The 19701-nt window shown below is 50.9% G+C and overlaps 1 protein-coding gene across 4 annotated transcripts in view; it reads left to right on the plus strand.

Annotated features, from left to right (window-relative positions):
* The first annotated feature begins 1139 nt into the window (after positions 1–1139).
* Positions 1140–19701, plus strand: part of LOC120374064 (mucosa-associated lymphoid tissue lymphoma translocation protein 1-like) — a 63972-nt gene continuing 45410 nt past the window's right edge. For 2 of the 4 annotated variants that reach the window (XR_005585878.1, XM_039493275.1), the window contains exons 1-6: positions 1140–2550; positions 5312–5426; positions 6592–6710; positions 8696–8849; positions 13565–13740; positions 16998–17094. Coding sequence is in view for 3 of the 4 variants with exons in the window: in XM_039493275.1 (XP_039349209.1) it covers positions 5417–5426; positions 6592–6710; positions 8696–8849; positions 13565–13740; positions 16998–17094 (556 nt within the window). In the remaining variant the exon portion in view is untranslated. The remainder of the gene's footprint in view (positions 2551–5311; positions 5427–6591; positions 6711–8695; positions 8850–13564; positions 13741–16997; positions 17095–19701) is intronic. The other 2 variants (XM_039493273.1, XM_039493274.1) reach the window with 2 other exon arrangements.

Genomic DNA, 19701 nt, shown 5'->3' on the forward strand with positions numbered 1-19701 from the left:
CCAGGATTCTGTCTGATGGGCTACAGAAGCCAGCATGTGGCCACAGCACTGTTGGGAGTGGTGACAGCTTGGGCCAAGTAACCCAACTCTGATATGCTCATGGAGCTGACTCATTTCAACTTATTGAACTGCAGTATGCAAATTAGCTAGACCTGAGCTATTGACAGAGCCCTGGCTCTCGGCTACAATCCGAACTATGAGATATACTAAGATGTTCACTCTGGTTGTAACTCCAATCAAGTTTCTTCAGATACAACCTACAGGCAGGATTTCAGAGAGTTTCAGTAACTACATGGGAAGTTTGAGGAGTCGGTTATTCCGCTATTGAGATCATTTGGGACAAAAAATAGACTGACATAGAGGGCTAAATTCCCTTACAGACCCATTTAAAAATGAAATTTAATTCCTAAATGAATTGCTAATTAACTTGCAAATTCTCAGAAAATTCATTCTGTGCCTGTAGACGGGTTGGGCCTCACCCCTGCGGCGCCTCCTGCTGGTGACTCCGGGAATTAGCTCTGTTCTCCAGTCCGGAGCGCCCTCTGCAGGCCGGTGATCCACCTGTCCTCAGGCCCTCGTGTCCCTCCCTGGACCCAGTGCCTTTTCACATGGGGTGCTGCCCCTGGCAGTAACCCCTTTCTCTCTGGGTCTCCCCTCCTTGGGGAACCCCCACCCTCTATCCCCACCTTGCCTCAGTATTGGCTACTGCCAGTCATTGTCTAGCCCCACATCCTGGGGCAGACTGCAGTATCAGCCTATTCATCACAGGCAAAGGGGTTTGGACCTGCTGCCTTGGCCTACTCCTGGGCTGCCTCTGCAACCCCTAGTACCTGTTGCCCTATGCTAGGCCGCAGCTTGGGGCTTTCTAGGCTGGAGCTTCCCCAGCTCCTCAGCCTTCCCCAGCCCTGCTTCACCCTAGGTACCTTGTCTCAGTTCCCTGCAGCCAGGCTCTTCTCCCTCTGAATGCAGAGAGAGACTGTCTGGGCCTCTGGCCTCCCTGGCCTTTTATAGGGGCCAGCTGTGGCTCAGTTTGGGGCATGGCCTCACCTGCAGCCACTTCCCCAATCAGCCCAGTTTTTAGAGCAGCAGCTCTCAAGCCCTGCCAGGCCACTTTTAAACCCCTCAGGGCAGGAGCAGGGGCCGGGGCTGGGGCCACCCTGCTACAGTGCCCAAAGAGTGAATGCTGGGATTTGGGGAGGATACTTAGCTGAGAGGTTGAATCCCTGCTTTAATTGAACAACTCAACTCACCCTTAATTCTGAGGTTGAGACCAGGGTCAGATTAAGGCATAACTAGGTCCAGAGCTCATGGAGTGACATGATTACATCATCATCTCATCTCAGTTTCATTTTTTAATAGTTTCTAGCACCTATGGTTGGGAAAGACTGTTTGATGACATGGCCTGAAGGTAACTGCTGTAGCATCTGCCCGAGTCTGCAGAGAGCTTGAAACAATAGCGCTGAGGGGGTGTTAACTCTGAGGCCTACTGCTCTGGACAGCCCCACCAGCAGCATCACCCCAGCACAGGACTCTGTGTGGCAGGAGAGAAAGAGTGCAGCAGATGGCTCATCTTCCCTGGCAGATATGCCCTGGCAGCTGGAATAAACACTGAGGGCCTCCCCTGTTCCTGCCTCTGTTTCTCTCGGGGGAAGGAGGTCCCCTTCCACCAGCCCTCCAAAGGAGGTGTGTGAGACCACAACCAAGTCTGGGCTGGAGGAGCAGAGCTATGGGGCATCCCATTTTTGGAGGAGCCTATGGCCCCTGATTGCTTTAAACTAGACGTAGTCACAACTAGTTCCTGAATCATCTCCAGATTCTGGTGATTCATGCTTCCCTTTGATGTTCCCATGATTCTTAGGGAAAAGTATGATGCAGCTGTCTCTGGTTCTTTTTCTGGCTTGGCCTCTCCCATCCCTTTTCTGAATCCACACACTCCAAAAGCTGCAAAATAAAAGTACTTTAAGAAGAGAGATGATGGTTTCCCCCCGTTTAACCTGATTATCTGGCAGCAATGCTGGCTTAGCTACAGGGCAGCTGTTTGTGGTGGGCAGGAACAGCAGAGAGGATGAACGTGTAACGGTTGTGAAGAGAAAGGAGCAGTACTATGACTAAAGGCTGCTATTGCTCCTTTAAGAAATACTGGAGGAAGGAAATCTGAGAGCTGACTCATAGGCAGGCTGTCATGCTGTCTGGGAAGTCCCCTTCCAGGGAAGCCTTTGGCAGGAAGATTTGTTCACCTTGCCTATGCTGAGATCTCTGCTTGTGTGGGACCAGTGCTGGTAGCAGATCTGTTTCCTCAGCTCACATGTCTCAGACTCTCACCAGGAGGGAGGAGACTCACTTGCACTCAGAGAAGTTTTTTCCCAGTTTCACTTTCAGGGCTTGGACTTGTTTTGGGATTGGCTAGTGACTCAGCCTGTTGTGCTGGTGTGAGACTCCTCACCAAACCACTGCAGAAATGAGGAAGTGCTGGATCACTGTACAGCCAGGAACTTTCTGAGCAGCAGGTTGCGAAGTGGCTCTCCCGCAGGTTACGAAGCCGAACACCTGGTAAGTTTCCTGGCGTTTTCCCCAGGGGAATCACTGTCCTTTTTGACATCTGTGGGTCTTTTTATTTTCTTTTGTGGTGAAGGTAGAAAGAGGCACAAAGGAGATTTCCATGATCCCCCATGCAGCCTGCCATCCTGGAAATTGCCAGCTAAGCTAGAGTTTGCTTTGTTCTGACTTGGTGACAGTCACAAGACTCTGTCTTTCTGCCAAAGGGCTGAATGGGGCATCTGGGCTCCTCTAGCAAAGTTTTGAAGCTGCACATCTAATAGGAGGCTGAATGCTGGTATCTTCTGAGCCTTAAAAGGGATGTGAAAGCATTAATATGTGAGAAATGATACTTTCATTTATTGGGTGGAACCAGCGTCACACATGCTCTGCCGGGGCCTGAGGCAGGGCGAAACCTACAGGTCTGGTTTTAAATATTATTCTTAGGATTTTATAACCAGCTAAAGCAATGTTTCTTTCAGCTACCCATGCCACCTGGCATTGTCTAGAGCAGGGGTCGGCAACCTTTCAGAAGTGCTGTGCCGAGTCTTCATTTATTCACTCTAATTTAAGGTTTCGCGTGCCAGCAATTTTAATGTTTTTAGAAGGTCTCTTTCTATAAGTCTATAATATATAACTAAGCTATTTTTGTATGTAAAGTAAATTAGGTTTTTAAAATGTTAAAGAAGCTTCCTTTAAAATTAAATTAAAATGCAGAGCCCCCCGGACTGGTGGCCAGAACCCGGGCACTGTGAGTGCCACTGAAAATCAGCTTGCGTCCCGCCTTTGGCATGCATGCCATAGGTTGCCTACCCCTGGTCTAGAGCAAATTACAGGCGGTGGTAAAGTAACAGTCCTACAGATTAGAAGGATCCCAAACACTAAAGATTTTATTTTCTCAACATACGCAAAAGAGTTGTAGAGGTTCAAGAAAGCAGCTTGAGTAAGGCCCATCCATAAGTCACAACCTTGCAAACCTCTAGGCTCACCAGTAATTTCATGTACATGTACATAGTCCCTTTGAGTTCACTGAGACTATTCCAGTGTGTCAAGTTATTCACATGCTTTTATATTTGCAGGATCAGGGCCATCGTTTGTTTCATGTGCATGTGTGATCTGGCTAGGTACTTGCTGTGGGCCCAGCACCATAGCATCTGAGTACCTTAATGAGGTGATGCCCCTGGCAAGACTTATCCTACAGTGAGGCTTACAGTTCTCCTGGTAAATTTCATATGTTAAAAGCCACAATGCCAATGACAGAGGATTTTCTTCCTATGGACGCAGTGCTGAGCACAGCTGGGATCTGGGCTTTAGTAAGATTCAAATGTGAATATGAGGCTGAAGCTCAGAGTCTATGCTGGGGTCCTCCACCCTGCGCCCTGGGAGTGTTGGTGGAAGGGGTGCACCTAGAGAGGCCAGGGCAGCCCTCACAATTCATCCCTGCCGCTTGGATGTGTCGGGTTGGGCCAAATGGGAGTTTTGAGAAATGTACCAAAATCGTCAATGAATAAGAGATTTCTGTGTATTTCTACTCCTGGAACATGCCACGTGGATCTGTGGTGCTACCAGCAGCAACCACTGTTATCGTCACATTGCTGCTCATGTCACACTGAGCCACACACTTCCCTGGAGAGCTTCCTCTGAAACCAGGGAGTTCCCCACTCCACTGCATCTTCCTGAAAGCTGTTATCACTGCTACCATATCCGACCAGCCCTCACCTGCCACGCAGACTGTGCCCTCATGGCAGTATGTGGTGTGGGTAAACCAGGAGATCTGCCAGCAGCAGACACCCCGGCACAGTGAGCGTGTCAGGGATGTGCCTGAAGTGCCGGTGCAGTACGGCTGCTCTAAACTACTCCACAGATCAGACAAAACGGACCTGGGACTGGGGAGCTGCATCTGACTCCTTTGTAGCCCCCCATCCCTCTCAGCTGGACTCTGACCCTATATTGCAGGGTGGAGGAAACAAAGGGGGGAGGGGAACAGGTGGGGCAGCAGGGAGTCCTGGCTTCCAGTCCTCCAGGGCTTGTCCTGTTGAGGTCTGTGAATGGCAGAGGGATGGAGCTGAGCGGAGAGGGGGGGCAGGGCAGAGATTGTGGGGAGAGAAATGGGGGTAGAAGCAAGGCTATGGGGGGATGAGCAGGGGGAAGGAAGCCCTGACTACCCAGCCCACTTCTTTGAATGGTTCCCTGACATCCCTCTGTCCAAGCTCCAAAATTACCAACCCTCCTTTAGCATCTGCTCCCCTTGGCAGATATCAGGCAGCCTCTCCACTCCCCTGGGAGAGCACAGGCCCGGGCCCCTCTCCCTCTGCACAGCTCTGGTGCCCCCTCCCTAGCTGGGCACAGCTCTGGGGAGCCCTGGCTGCTCTCAGCCCCCCATTTCTGGGTTCCCCAATCCCCCACCCTGGCACATTTCCAACTCACCCCATTGCCCCACCCTCCAAGCACAGCACACTCCCCACCCAGGAAAGCTAAGGCCCCTGACATCCTGCAGTGCCCCTCACCTGCCCCTGTTCTACCTTCTCCTGTCTGGGGGTGGGGTGAGGGTAGAGGGAGCATGTATCTGCTTTTGTTACCCCAGCATGCTGCTGCAGCAACAGGCCACCAAAGGAACAATCTATGTGCAGGTTACTAAGGACCCCATGGTGCACAGTTGGCCTGTGGGCCCTTTGTGTTGGGTAACATGGCAACAGCCAGCTGCCTCTCTGCTTTGATATGCTGGCATGTGGGCCAGAAGTTTCCTTTCTCACAAAGACCCTCTGCCTCTTTCCAGGGAGGTGCTGCTTCTTAGCGGGAAAGTGGCCAGGAAGTGAGGCGCTTAATTGCTGACGCCAGCCTCGTGCCTATGCCCGTGGAAGACCAAGCTGCTGATTAAGCAATGCCAAAAGGTGAGCGGCGCTCAACCATGTTCAAGGGATAGGGCTCCCTTCACTGTGATCCATAGTAGTTATTTCTCTCTTCTGCCCACCCCCAAAGCGCAACAAATGAGTTTAAATACACATCTGTATTGCCGTGCTGCAGGTGTGGCACACAACTGTGGGTCACACCCTTTGGCGCTTTTCCCATAGCCCCAGCTGCTGGAATCATGTGATTATGGGAGAATTTCAGGTTCCATTTAAAACAAGAAACCAAGTTTCTACCCCCCTGGTTTGCAGAGAAAAGCTGGACAACGCGAGCCAGGAATGCTCCAACACTAGAAAGCAAAGAAAAATAACACTGAATGTGTTTTGTTGAAATCTCACAATATTTAAAATCATCTCATGTTTTCTGGGGCTTGACTCATGATTTTTGAATGTTTGGGGTTGATGTTACTGTTATTTTTCTCCCAAAACTTAACTGACCCTTAATGATGGAGCCACCACTGGTGCTTCCAGGAGAGCTGTTGTATGGTGCTCTGCTAATTAGCCAGATGTAATGGAGCATTTCTGCAGGCCATCTTTATTAACGACACTCGATGTGCAGTTGCAGTGTATCCTACTGTTCAAAAGATCAATATACAAATTGTAGAGCTCTGAGCGCTGTGGCCCATAGGTTTAAACACTGTAAAAGTGGTGATGGCAACATGTCAGACCCCAGCTGCTGAGAAGGCATACCAGCAGTTCTACAGGTGAGGAGCATCAGCCTGAGCAGATGGACACAGCCCCTTCCAGAGCTTCTCAGCACAGTGCAGGAGCACCCTTCAGATGGTGCAGCATCATGTGCCTGGCCAACTGAGTGAAGTGGTACAGAGAGGGATGAGCCCAGGGCCCCAGCCTACCCCCGTGGAGGTAGCTTCTCACCCAGGCGTCTATGGCATCTCAAGGTCAAGAATTGCGTGGGGCACAAGATGAGGGAGGGATCCAGTCACCACCCTTCCCTTCCAGCCCTTGCAGGGCCAAGGCTCAATCTAGCTCTACAGATTGGCCTGGGAAAAGAACACCCTGCATCATGCTGGGCCATCCAACTCCAGGGAAAACAGGTTGAATATTTAGGGCCCAGAGCACCAGGCCACTTTGCTGCTCCTCTCTCTGTTCCCTTGGCTGCCATTAACACTCTGCATCTGCTTCTCTCTAGCTATTGTGATCACTGAGCAGCCGGCCTCCGCCTCCGTCCCTGTTGGTTACTCCCTCACGATGCGATGTAGGGCCACAGCCTGCACCTCCCTACAGTACCAGTGGTTCTACCAGTGCCAGGTAAGGCCAAGGGAAAGCACATCTGCGACTGCAAGACAGAGGCTCCCCTCCCCACTCCAGCCACTGTGCCACATGCATCAGTTACACGGATGGGCAGAGAACCCCCCTCAGCCCTGTCAGTACAAAGCTGCCATGTCTGAAAGACTGAGTGGCCAAGAGTGGGGAGTGGGCTGGATCCAGGGGCCATGTGCAGGGGCTGAGGGAAGATGTTTGTGCTAGCACTATCTGTAAGGAAGCTGGTAGAGAACAGAGAGGGGCAGAGGGTTGGACCCGGAGCTGAAGGTAGAAGAAACGGTGCTGGTGACTGGAGGTGCAGGAGCAGTTCAATGAGAAATAGATTTGTTTAGCAAGGAAGGCAGCAGAACTGGAGGGAAAAAAGCAGAGGGGGAAATCCCCAGCTGCTGGCTTTTCTCCAGAGGTGCTCAGCTCAGGAAGAGGTGCTTGCCAGAGGAGCGTAAAAGCCTGGGGGTGGAGCGGAGACAGCGGAGTGAAGAGGAATGAGAGGGACTGAGGGATGAGAAGGAATGTGCAGGCACCGGGGGAACAGAGAGCAGTGCTGGGGGTGGGGTGGGGGTTGCCTGTGTCTTGAGAGGGATTAACGCATTGGCCCAGTAATTGCAGGCAAACAAGGAAGCAGGGAGAGGAAGGGAGGCAGCAGAGCTCCAAGGACAGCAGGGCCAGTGAAGTCACTTAGGGAGGAGGAGCCAGGGGGACAAGATATAGCCCTCCAGGGGAGAGGCAACGAGAGCTGGACCAAGCCAGCTTAGAGGAGAGAGAGGTGTGTGCAGGGGAAGTGGGAGGGTATGAGACAAGGCACAGTAAGGTTCACTGGTGGGCCTAGTGACTGCAGGATGGCAGCCTCTTCTCTTGGGCATGTAACAAGAGACCGGGAGTCTCTGCTCTCAGGGCCTGATTCTCCATTGCCTGGCATCTGGAGTCAGTGCTCCCCCTGGGCACAGCGCCCAAACCAGTCCCCGCTGCTCACTGCCACAGGGGTAAGAGCCTGAGGCTGCACAGGCATCAAGTGACATAAGGGGCCAGACAGCAGCAAATCAGGCCCGCAATGATGATAAAGCAGAGCAGGGCACAGGTGCTGAGAACCAGGTGGAACAGTGACACTGCATCCTCTTGGGCCTGGGCTTGCTCCACCCTCCCCGCGGGCTGCTCTGCTACACTTACCATTAACATCTGATTTCAGATTAAAACACTGGAAACAGCCACTCTTCCTGCAAACCCCATCCACCAACATGCAGACATGTGCACATGCACACCTTTCCCTTTGGCATTCACATCCACCTCAGGCAGGCTTGTTGTGCAGTCCCATGCTCACCCCAAATGCTCGTCTTGGTGCGGGAAAGGAAGCCAGTTAAATGGGGCAGTTTAGCTCAGCCATCTTTGCTAGGATGAATCCTGCTGCTCGGACAGGTTTGACAAACACACAGGAGAGCAGGAATAGGAGCCCCCCCGTCTCTGCATTCACAGCAGTGCAACCAGAGGATGCATCCATGCAGCCTGGGAATCTCAGCTCCATTTCTCTACCTGGCAATACTTGACTGCATGCTCTGCCTTCCTAGCTCATTCTGATCCATTCTGTCACCAGGACAGGGCTGCTTCAGCCTGCCCTACTGCTTACACAGCCATGGTATAATAGAGATGGTCCATTCTGGAGCCGGCCAGGTTTGGAACCAGGAGGCTAGGAAACCAAAAGCAAAGAGAATGGGGGGAAGTGGGATGTGTTTGCTTATTCAGACCCATGACACATCAATGGCAAGTTGCTGCTGGGAGCTGTCAAATGAGCTCCTCTTCCCTGCACCCACCTTTGCATCATCCATCAGTCTGGTTAAAGGGGCTTGAAACAGGGAGATTCTGCCATGTCTCTAGGGTAATGTCTCTCTCCAAGAGCTTGCTGGTGCCTTTGGGTTACAAACGTACTGGTGAAGAGAAAGGACTTTGTGCCATGTCCTCAGGTTGTGTTTTCTTTTCAGTCTGCTTGCTGCCAGATTATGGGGGCCACAGAGCCAGATTTGCTCATCACTGCAATGGAAACCCGACTGTACATCTGCCGAATCAATGACCTGCACAAAAACGTCACCTTCTCTAACTGGGTGAGAGTAGAGGTCCATCAGCATATTGCCAAAGGTACAAGCTCTTCTTTCCCCCACGTACACAGCCCGTGTGTTAGAGGGACCATTCCTTTACCTTTTCACTTCCCTGGTCCTTCTCGCATGAACAGAGAGCAACAATGTCCGAAGGTGCAAACAATTTGATTTTTATTGGGGTGAATTTCCACTAAGCATGATTCCAATTTCCTTCCTCAGTGTCCCTGTTCCCAGCTCTGATGCCACAGAGCCTTGCCTGTGTCCCTGTTCCCATTCCCCCCTTAGCAAAACATTATTCCAATTCCCCGCCGTCCCGAGCCTGACTGACTGCAGACTATATCGTAAAACTTGAGTTCTGCTTAGCTATACCTTAACCAATCATTTTACTGAAATTTAACTAACCAATCCTAACATATTGTAACATGATTATCTAACCAATTATATCCCACTGCCTTAATTGGTTCACACCCAACAAAATTAATTATACAGCAGACAGAAACAATCACAGAACCAGACAGAGTTTATACATACAAACAATAGGGAAGTAGGAACTATAGTGATAGAACAACAAATAAATGAGGATTTCACACCCCAGCTATTGATAAGTGAGTTCTTGCCAGACAGGATGCTATCAAACTAAGTTTTCTTTAAATCTTCTAGGCTCTTCCCTTTCTCTGGAGGTGATAGATTGGATCAGCTTTTTAACAGCCCCAAAATGCCTTATTTCAGTGTGACTGGTGAGGACGTGACTGGTCGTTTCCCAGCTTATGGCTGCCCCTGCTGTTTAGCCAAAAGCCTTAGCCTAAGAACAAGGCCTTAGACTATCATAGTGAGAGAAGGCCTATAAACAGGCAGACTGATTTTGATTCTTGTTTTGTACCTCTATAAGTGATAAGAATACACCTAAATTCCTAAAGTCTGGGCCTTTGCAGACAGGCCTGAATATCTATATCCTAACACCACGTCCCTCTAGTGAGAGCTCACCTTCCCTTAGAACACAGAGACCCTCCAGAGGATATCCTCAGTGGAAGCATGCCAGGCCAACCCATCACATGGTATCAAGCGAAACCATGCTCCAGCGATGTGATCCTTCCAATCTGCCCAAGTCAGACAGCTGTCTCTGTGCTCCCAAACCATTTAAATCAGTGTCAATATCCCCTGAATGTGTTGCTCTGGATCTCCATGTCTCCTGTTTATAACACTCACTCCAGAACTCCCAGAGAGTCTTACCCTCTGGGCTGTGTGCCCGTATTCAGCAAAGGGATTTGGATAATAGAAAGTCTCTGAAGCTGTGAGAGAGGGAGCAAAATTAACACCCCGAACTAACAGATAAAGCACAAATGGGTTACTAGTTAGTGTCTGCCTAATCACCAAATCACAATAGGGAACAGGATGGCCGCCTTACGCACCTATCTACAATGTGTAGGGAAAGAAGCCATGCAATCATGGGGGACTTCAATTTGAGTGACATATGCTGGAGGTCTCATGCTGCCAGGACTAAAACATCTCTGGAATTTCAAAACATAATGGATGACAATTTCCTTACTCAAAAAATGTTGCAGCCAGCATGAGGGAATTCTTTATTGGACCTTGTCATAACAGATAAAGAGGAAATGATCACAGGACTAAAAATTAATGATAGCTTAGCTACAAGTGTTCATGACTTGATCACATTTATAATGTGCAAATAGATTAAAGTCCAGACCAGTAATATATATATTTGGTGCTTGGGCCAATTTCCCAAAGCTGAAAACAATTATGAGCCAAATGAGCTGGGAGGAAGAATTTAATCAGAAAAATGTGAATGATAGTTGGGAATCATTTAGAAAAACCTTACTAAATCCCCCAAAAGCCATAATCCCACAACTGAGGAAGAAGGCTGTATTGGTTAAAAAAACAGCCTGGGTTAGAGGGGAAGTGAAGGGAACTGTAAAAGAAGTTAATATATAACAAATGGAAGAAAGAGGAAATTGATAGTAATTAATATAAATCAGAAGTTGGGAACTGCGGGAAACCAATAAGGAAGCAAGAGGACACAAAGAGAAATTTATGGCCAGCAGAATTAAAAAGAGTAAGAAGGAGTTTTTTACATATATTGGGAACAAAAAGAATCCTGACAGTACTATTGGTCGAATACTAGCTGGAATCAATAGAATTATCAATAATAATGCTGAAAAGGCAGAAGTGTTCAATAAATACTTCTGTTCTGTATTTCGGGGGGAAAAAACAGGTGATGCAGTCTCATCATATAGCCATGAGAACACACTTTCCATTCCACAAGTATCTCAGGAGGATGTTAGACAGAAGCTACTAAAGTTGGCATGGCTACACTTGCAGATGTAGAGCGCTTTGAGTTAAACCAGCCTTCATAGAGCGCAGTAGGGAAAGCGCTGTAGTTTGTCCACACTGACAGCTGACAGCTCACTGGCGTGGCCACATTAGCAGCTCTTGCAACAGCCACAGAGAGCAGTGCATTGTGGTAGCTATCCCAGCATGCAAGTGGCTGCAACATGCTTTTCAAATGGGGGCTGGGAGGTGGAGTGTGACAGGGAGTGTGTTTTGTGTATGTGGAGGGAGAGAGAGAGGGTTTTGGGGGGTCTGAGAGCATGTCAGCATGCTGTCTTGTAAGTTCAGACAGCAGCAGACCTCCCCTTCTCCCCCGCCGCCTCACCCTCTCACACACAGCATTCCACACAGTAGTGGTTGCTTTGTCTTGGGGCAGATAAGCATGTCGGCTGTAAGAAACGGAGCTTTCAAAGGGCATATCCAAAACAATGACAAGAGTGGCCACTTGACTTAAACGGATTATGGGACGTTTCCGGAGGCTGATCAGAGCGCAGTAATGCAACACCTCGTTCTCACTGACGCGGGGCACTCCAGCGGGGGTGCATAAAAGGTTATTTTACTCGCCAAGGTGGAGTACCAGGAGCACTCTAGCCTTGGAGTCAGAGCGCTCTACGTGCCTTGCCAGTGTGGACAGGCAGTGAGCTAGTGTGCCCAGGGCCCCTTTAATGCGCTGTAACTTGCAAGTGTAGCCAAGCCCTTAGACATTTTAAAATTAGCATGTCCAGATGACTAGCTCTTTTAAAACTCTTGGATGCAAGTTAAGGAGTTTGCTGGACAATTAATGTTGATTTTTCATTGTCCGGGAGCACTAGGAAAGTTCCAGAAGACTGGAAGAAAGCGAATGTTGTGTCAATTATTAAAAAGGGTAAACGGGATGACCTAGGTAATTATAGGCCTGTCAGCCTGACGTCGATCCCACGCAAGATAATGGAGCAGCTGATACAGGCCTCTTAATAAAGAATTAAAGGAGGGTAATATAATTAATGCAAAAGTTTGGTTGTTAAAGGTAATAATGTTGACATAAAAGACTTCTGTAAAGCATTTGACTTGGTACCACCTGACATTTTGATTTATAAAATTAACATGGCATCCATTAAATGGATAAAAACTGGCCAACTGGTAGGTCTCAAAATGTAACTGTAAGTGGGGAATTGTCATTGAAAGGGTGTGTTTCGAGTGGGGTCCTGCCAGGATTGGGTCTTGGCCTATGCTATTTAATATTTTTATCAATGTCCGGGAAGAAAACAAAATCATCACCGGTAAAGTTTGCAGATGATACAAAAATTGGGGGAGTGGTAAATAATGAAGAGGACAGGTCAGTAATTCAGAGTGATCTGGATTGCTTGGTAAACTGGACACAAGCAAACAATATGCAATTTAATAAGGCTAAATGTAAATGTTTACATCTAGGAGCAAAGACTGCAAGCCATATTTACAGGATGGGGGCTCTGTCCTGGGAAGCAGTGACTCAGAAAAAGATCTGGGGGGTATGGTGGATAATCAGCTGAACATGAGCTACTAGTGTGATGCTGTGGCCAAAAGAGCTAATGTGATCCTCGGATGCATAAACAGGGGAATCTCAAGTTGGAGTAGAGAAGTTATTTTACCACTGTATTTGGCACTGGCAGGGGCGGCTCTAGACATTTCGCCGCCCCAAGCACGGCGGCATGCCACGGGGGACGCTCTGCCGGTCCCGCAGCTCCTGTGGACCCTCTGCAGGCACATGGACCCCCCACAGGCATGCCGCCGAAGGCACCCTGCCTGCCGCCCTCCCGGCGACCGGCAGAGTGCCCCCCGCGGCATGCCGCCCCAAGCACGCGCTTGGCGTGCTGGGGCCTGGAGCCGCCCCTGGGCACTGGTATGACTACTGCTGGAATATTGTGTCTAGTTCTATTGCTCACAATTCAAGAAGGATGTTGATTAATTGGAGACAGTTCAGAGAAGAGCCATGAGACTAATTAAATGATTAAAAAACATACTGAATAGTGATAGATTGTAATCAAGTCACTCCTTAACCTTCTCTTCGTTAGACTGTAGGAGCTTGATCTGTTTAGTTTAAGTATCTACATAGGGAATAAATATTTACTAATAGGCTCTTCAGTCTTGCAGAGAAAGGTCTAACACCATCCAATGGCTGGAAGTTGAAGCTAGACAAATTCAGGCTAGAAATAAGGGGTGTGGAAGTACAGAAAGAACTGACGGGTAAATTTTAGGGGTGTCAAGCAATTAAAAAAATTAATCAAATTTTAGGGGTAGCTAGAGCATTTGAGAGGCATGGCACGCCTTAGAGGGGAAGCGAAACACATGGGGAGAGTTCAGCATACTCCTGATTTGAGGAGCCATTCATCCTCTTTCATCACACTGTAACAAAGAAATGCTCTCTAATTCAGTTGTAATGTTGCTTTCCAGGCCTGCTCCCTGAGCTGTGGCAAGGAGAACCTGTCGTCATCCTCAATCCCACTGCACCAGAGGTAAAGGTGGGCAAGCCACTTCAGCTGCAGTGTGCTGCTCTGGGGGTGCCAGCCCCACACTACCAGTGGTACCACAACGGGACCCCCATGAAGCATCAGAAGAAGAAACTCTTGGTAACATTGTCTTTAGGTGGTTCATAAGCTTTGTCTTAGTGTAATGGTGCAGGGAGGGGAAGAGGGTGTTCATGGCAGGGCTCTGAGCAGGAGAGAACTTCCCCCATCCCAGTCAGCCACAAGAAAGGTTCCTGGAATAGGCATGAATGACCTGTGAGTGACTGATATCCTAGTGTCATCATCATCTTGGTTACTGGAGCCCCAGGTGACTCTGCTTTTCTCCAGCCATATGGGACATGTCTCACAGGGTAGCTGGGACATCCCTCAGCTTCCAGGGCTTTAGTTTATGCAATCAAGCAAAATTACAGGCAAAGTCACCACACCCTGCCTTTTTGGCCTTAGAGAAACCACCTTGAATTGGGTCCGGTTTCCCTGCAAAGCAGGCTGTAAGCTCTTTGCCCTGTTTGGGTCTCTGTTGTTGGGTGGGCACAGACCAGGTACCCCCTCTATCCCTTGGGCGGCTGTGACTTTGCAGAGTCTGTGTCTGAGTACAGGAGAATCCTAGAAATGAATAAAGAACTCTGCCAGGCACAGAGGCAACAATGCACAGCCCTCCCAGGGGAGCAATAGAAACTGTCACATTAAACGGGAGCTAACTTACTCCCAAACCACTCCTGTACCTGGAGAATCTGAGCATGGGGGCACTGCACTGGGGGCATGTCACAGGGTCTGCTGCTGCACCTCCTCCTGGTCACTCTGGGGATTAGCTGATTCCAGGTCTGATGCCTCCATTCTGCCTCTTGCTGCACACCCTGCCTTCTCTTCCTGGCTCACAGAGAGGCAAGACGCTCTGTGTTTGTGGTTTAGCCCTCTGGCCAAATCACATGTCCTCCCCTTCCAGGGTGTCAGAGTCTCTTCTTATGAACAGGCTCAGGGAGCCTGTCCATTCACTGCCCAGCCAGTGTCACTTCCCCAGTGGCTGGCAGGGGAAACTAAGCCTGCCTTCTACTCCAGCTTAAGGACCCTCTAATCAGCAGCCATGGGGTCTGTTCCATTCTGACCCTTACTGCTTCTTTCCTAACCTGCTGGCTGGCTCCCTCCTCTGTGGTTACCAGCCCCCAAACTCCCTCCTTCCAGGGAATGACTGTAGGCTGCTTTGGCTCTGTACTTCCCAAACACTCCCTCCCCTCTTCCCAAGAGTGACTGCAGCCTCTGGTTTCCTCTCATCTGCCAGCTTCCTGTCTTTATAAACCCCACCCAGCTCATTCCTCCTCAGCTGGGCTCCCTCATTATTCAGTCAGGGGATTACTTAAGCCACTTGATTCACCTCAGTTGTGGCCTGTCTGGTTAATTAGCCCCTTCTTAGCCTACATTAACTCCTTCAGGGCAAGTATGGGGTGAACAGGGCAGGACACTGTCCTTTCTTTAACCCTTTTCTAACCAGGCTCTCTGGACAGATAAGCAAAAGTGGACACGATTTTGGGGTGAGTCAGTTACTGGGTGCCCAATTTAAGAGACACTTTGGGCCTGATTTTTGGGAGGTCCTGAGCAGCCAGGAGCTGTGGGTGTTCAGAAACTCTGGCAAGTAGGCTGGTCTCCTGCGAATTCTGTCCATTCCAGGTAGTACAGGTTTAGAATCAGGCCATCAATGTATCTCATTGTCCTTCTAGTCTGAGTAGGAAACCTCCCATAATTACAGCTTGCAGACATGCATGAATCTCCCTACCAGTGGCCCTGGAACACTTTTTATAGTGAGGATGCTGGAAGTCAGCAAAACTGCAAAGCAGTGGTCCCCAAAGTTCTTACCTCATGCCCCCATCATCTTTACCCCTGTCTGTGCCTCCTCTCCCCCGCTGCCTCTAGAGCTCGGGCTGGGAAAAGGGCCAGGGCTCTGAGAGTGGGGGATGCAGACAGGGAAAGGGGGCCAAGGCTGGGGCCACAAGTGGGGGCAGGGGCGGAGCTAGCAGCTGGGACTCTGAGCATGGTGGCCAGAAGCAGAGCCCCAAGCAAAGCACCAGGAGCTGAGCCCTGGGTGCGGGACCGGCAGTGGGACCCTGGGTGTGGGGCCAGGAGCTGGGACCGCACGTGTGAGGTTGGGAGCAGAGCCCTGGGTGTGGGACTGGCAGTGGGACCCTGGGTGACTGTGTGGGCCCAGGAGCAGAGCCCCAGGCGTGGGGCCAGGAGGTGGGACCCCACATGCGAGGTTGGGAGCAGAGCCCTCGGTGTGGGACCAGCAGCCAGGATCCCAGGTGTGGGGCCAGGAGCAGAGCCCCGTGTAAAACCTGGGGGTGCTGCAGCTCCCCACCACACCCCTAGTTCTCACACCTATGCTCCCCATTACAGAATGTGGCTGTGATAGTGGGTCTTAGCGAGGCAGGATGGGCTTCGTTTGAGGCGATAGCACGGGACTCAGGAGATCTGCCTTCACTCCCTGGTTCTGCCATAGACTCCCTGTATAGAGGTGGCCAAGTCTCTGTGTAATTCTCCCTTGTCTATATGGACTACAGGCCCTTTGGGACACATACACTATGAGTAAGGCTGTGAGTTTGTTGCAGAAGTCACGGCAGTCACAGATTCTGTGACTTTCTGTGACCTCTGTGACTTCTACAGTGGCTGGTGCACCTGGCTCAGGGGCAGTTCAGGCAAGCCCCTGCACCAGGGACACCGGCACTGATGGGGCAGTCTTGGGCCCCCACGGCAACCCCCCCCCACCCCCAGCAGCAGAATTTGGGTGTGGGAGGGGGCAAGGGTTGGGGCATGGGACAGGTGAGATGGGATCTGGGCGGTGCTTACCTGGGGGGCTCCCCGGAAGTGGTGACATCCCCCTTGCTCAGCTGCTAGGCGGAGGCATGGCCAGGCAGCTGTGCATGCTGACTTCACCCAGAGCACTGGCTTCGCAGCTCCCATTGGCCGGGAACCACAGCCAATGGGAGCTGCGGGGGCAGTCCCTACAGGTGCCAGCACCAGTGGGGGTCCTGGACTGTACGCTGCCAGCCGGCCTCCCCCACCCCAGCAGCCAGGCTGCCGTCCCCCAGCACCTGCGGTTCCCGGGGCAGTCCCCCCCACACCCTCCAATTTTTATTCCCTGGTATTTTAAGTAAAAGTCATGGACAGGCCATGGGCCGTGAATTTTTGTTTACTGTCCGTGCCCTGTCCGTGACTTTTACTAAAAATACCCATGACTAAAATGTAGCCTTAATTTATGAGGCCTGATAAGTAATAGTGAGAGGCTTTGGGGCAGTGGGTACTTGGCAGCTGTAATCTGAGGACACAAACTCCAGGTGAAAACGATTTGATGTTACCGTCAATCTCTTCAGATCAACTCTGCGAAGCTGAGTGACTCTGGCACGTACCTATGCTGTGCAGCCAATGGCCAAGGGGAACACTGGACTGAAGCCCTGGAGATTCACGTAGGTGAGCAGATCTAATTCACATCCTGCTGTGTTACAAATGGGTGTTCAGTTTGAAAGATAATAGGAGAGGCTGGGTTTCAGAGCAGTGACCTGGAGGGGACCAGTGTGTTATCTCGGGGCCAGCGTCAATGTGGCCTATGAGGGTAAGTGTAGGACTGAGCGCCATGGGGTTGGGTGATCCAGCATGTGGGCTTTGACACTGACTCCCTCTCTGGCCTTGGGTGAGTCAGGTTGGCCAACATCAGCAAAAGGGGCTGGTAATTCTGTGAGCCCAATTTTAGACTCTTTATGCACGCCTGAAAACAGGCGTCCCAGAAATCAATGGCCACTGTCGAAACTTCGGCTTTTAACTTCTCTGTCTCAGTTTCCTGATCTGAAAAATGTGGATGATGCCTATCTACTCCTGGGGTCCTGGGCAGATAAGACAGGGTTTGGAGTAATATCAGGGCAACTCTTGCTGAACCAAGAATTCTCTTTGAAGCTGTAGCAACTTGACGTCTCACGGGCCACAGAGAATTCAGAGGTGTCCTGGCAAAGCCTGTCACAGAGACAGCCTGTAGAATGGTTTCTCATGCCCAGTAAATACCTTGACTTGAAGCAGTTGCCTCAATGGAGCAGCGCCAGCTCATTCGAGCTGAGAAAGTAGCTGTCTACCAGCCGCTGCTGACAAGCCACTCAGAGCAGCGATAATGGCATTCCTGGAATTCCATGAGAAGGGGAGAGTTTTAAATTTAGCCCAGGAAGTGGAATCTATAAGGGGGGAAAATAACGTCTGTGCTGCCACTCAGACAAGGAGTGTGCCTCTTAGTCCAGTAACAAAGAGATTGAAATGCAAAGGGTTGTCCTGTGCACTTATCCTGCAAGACTCAGAGTTACATACAGCAGTCACATGAAATTCCTTGATAACCCCAGAGAAGCAGCGACTTTGTCGAATCAACCAGAGAACTGAGCTGGGTCTAAGCAATTCATTCACTAGCCCTGCAGATCTACTCTACCCAGAGAGCTCAGGTCAGGAGAACAGCTGAATGCTAAGAGCTTGGTCAAGTGTTTTCTGTCAGTATCAGATTTTTAAAAAAGGAATTGTTTCTAAGGAATCCCTAGCAGTGTCATAGAAAAGCTGTTGCATTATAATGTGCTACAAGATTCTCACTTTGATATTCTTGGTCTACAGAGATGTGGATTTCATAGCTCTTACCCAGAATAATCTTCGATGAGAAGTATTGAGTTTGCACTGCAGGAACTAATCTTAGGAATCTAGCATACCACACTAGCAAATGCTGAACACACATTGCTGGTAAAAATGTCAGGGATACATATGCTATAGAGACATGGAAGTCAGTAGGCCCGATTCCTGGGTCTGGCCAAGCTGTGCTTGTCTTGGGACCCAGGACTCCCGGGCTGGGAGGATGGGGCAAAGGCAGGGGCACTGGAACTGGGGGGGACCAGGAGGGCCATGCCTGCCAAACGAAGTCGCGGGACCTCCTGGTCAACCTCCTCCTCGCCCTGGCAAAAATGGCCATCTACGTGACCAGGGAGAGGCGGTTGGCCAATGGAGACTCCTGCGACTGTGGGGCCTGTTTCCGATCCTTAGTCCGTTCACGTCTCCGGGCGGAGTTCCTCTGGGCGGCGTCTGCTGGCTCCCTTGATGCCTTCGAGGAGCAGTGGGCGCTGTCCAGGGTTCTCTGCTCGGTGTCCCCGTCAGGCTCCCTTCTTATGAACCTTTGACCGCACTCCTGTCCATGTTCTTTTATTAGTTGTCCCCCCCAATTAGTGGGTTTCTGAGGCCCTGTGGAACCTCCCCTTAGGCTGGGGGGGGATCAGTTAGCATGGGGCGGGCTCCGCCCACCCCGTTTCCCAAAAAAAAAAATTTTTAACATGAGCATAGTTTGGCAGGCAGGGGGCTGCATTGTCCCCCGAAACTGCAAACCACGGGCAGGCACAGAGCGGAACCGGCAGGGGCTGTGCTTCATGGCAGGGGAGCTGATAAACTGATCAGCTCCCACCACTGGGAAGCATAGCATGTGCCAGTGGCACCAACCTCTTCCTGGTGGGGGTGGGGGCTGAGGTGGGTCTTAGCTCCTCTCCGTGACCCCAACCCTGCTCCTCCTCTTCCCCCAGAGGCCCCGCCCCCTGGCCAGGCCGCAAGCTCGAGCCGAGGGGTAAGAGCTGCCCAGGGAGCCCAGGCCACTGTGGGGAGCCCTGAACCCTCCACCTGTCCTGGGTGGGGTGTCAGGGTGCCTGAGAGCAGCCCCTGGCCCACGTCTCCACCCCATAGCAGGGCCTCAGGGGAAAGATGAGGAACAGGGCGTGGGGGCACAGAGAGGGGTGGGGCCTCAAGGGAAGAAGAGGAGCAGGAGTGGGGCCTCGGAGGGAAGAGGAGGAGTGGGGGGCCCCCTCATGGGCCCCCCACTTCTACTGAGGTTCCGTTGCTGTTGGATAGCTCCCCAATTGTGGGGAAGTCCAGGAACTAATTTGTATCGACTGTAACTCAGAGCAGGCTCACCGCTGAACTGGCCATGCCCTAGCCAGACCCCTGGTGCTGGCCATGCCTTTTGCCTGGGGGTTTGAAGCAGTGGTGCCATAAGGATGGCTATGCCCGATCTGCCTC

The sequence above is a fragment of the Mauremys reevesii genome, linkage group 10, assembly GCF_016161935.1.
Source record: "Mauremys reevesii isolate NIE-2019 linkage group 10, ASM1616193v1, whole genome shotgun sequence".
NCBI lineage: Eukaryota > Metazoa > Chordata > Testudines > Geoemydidae > Mauremys > Mauremys reevesii.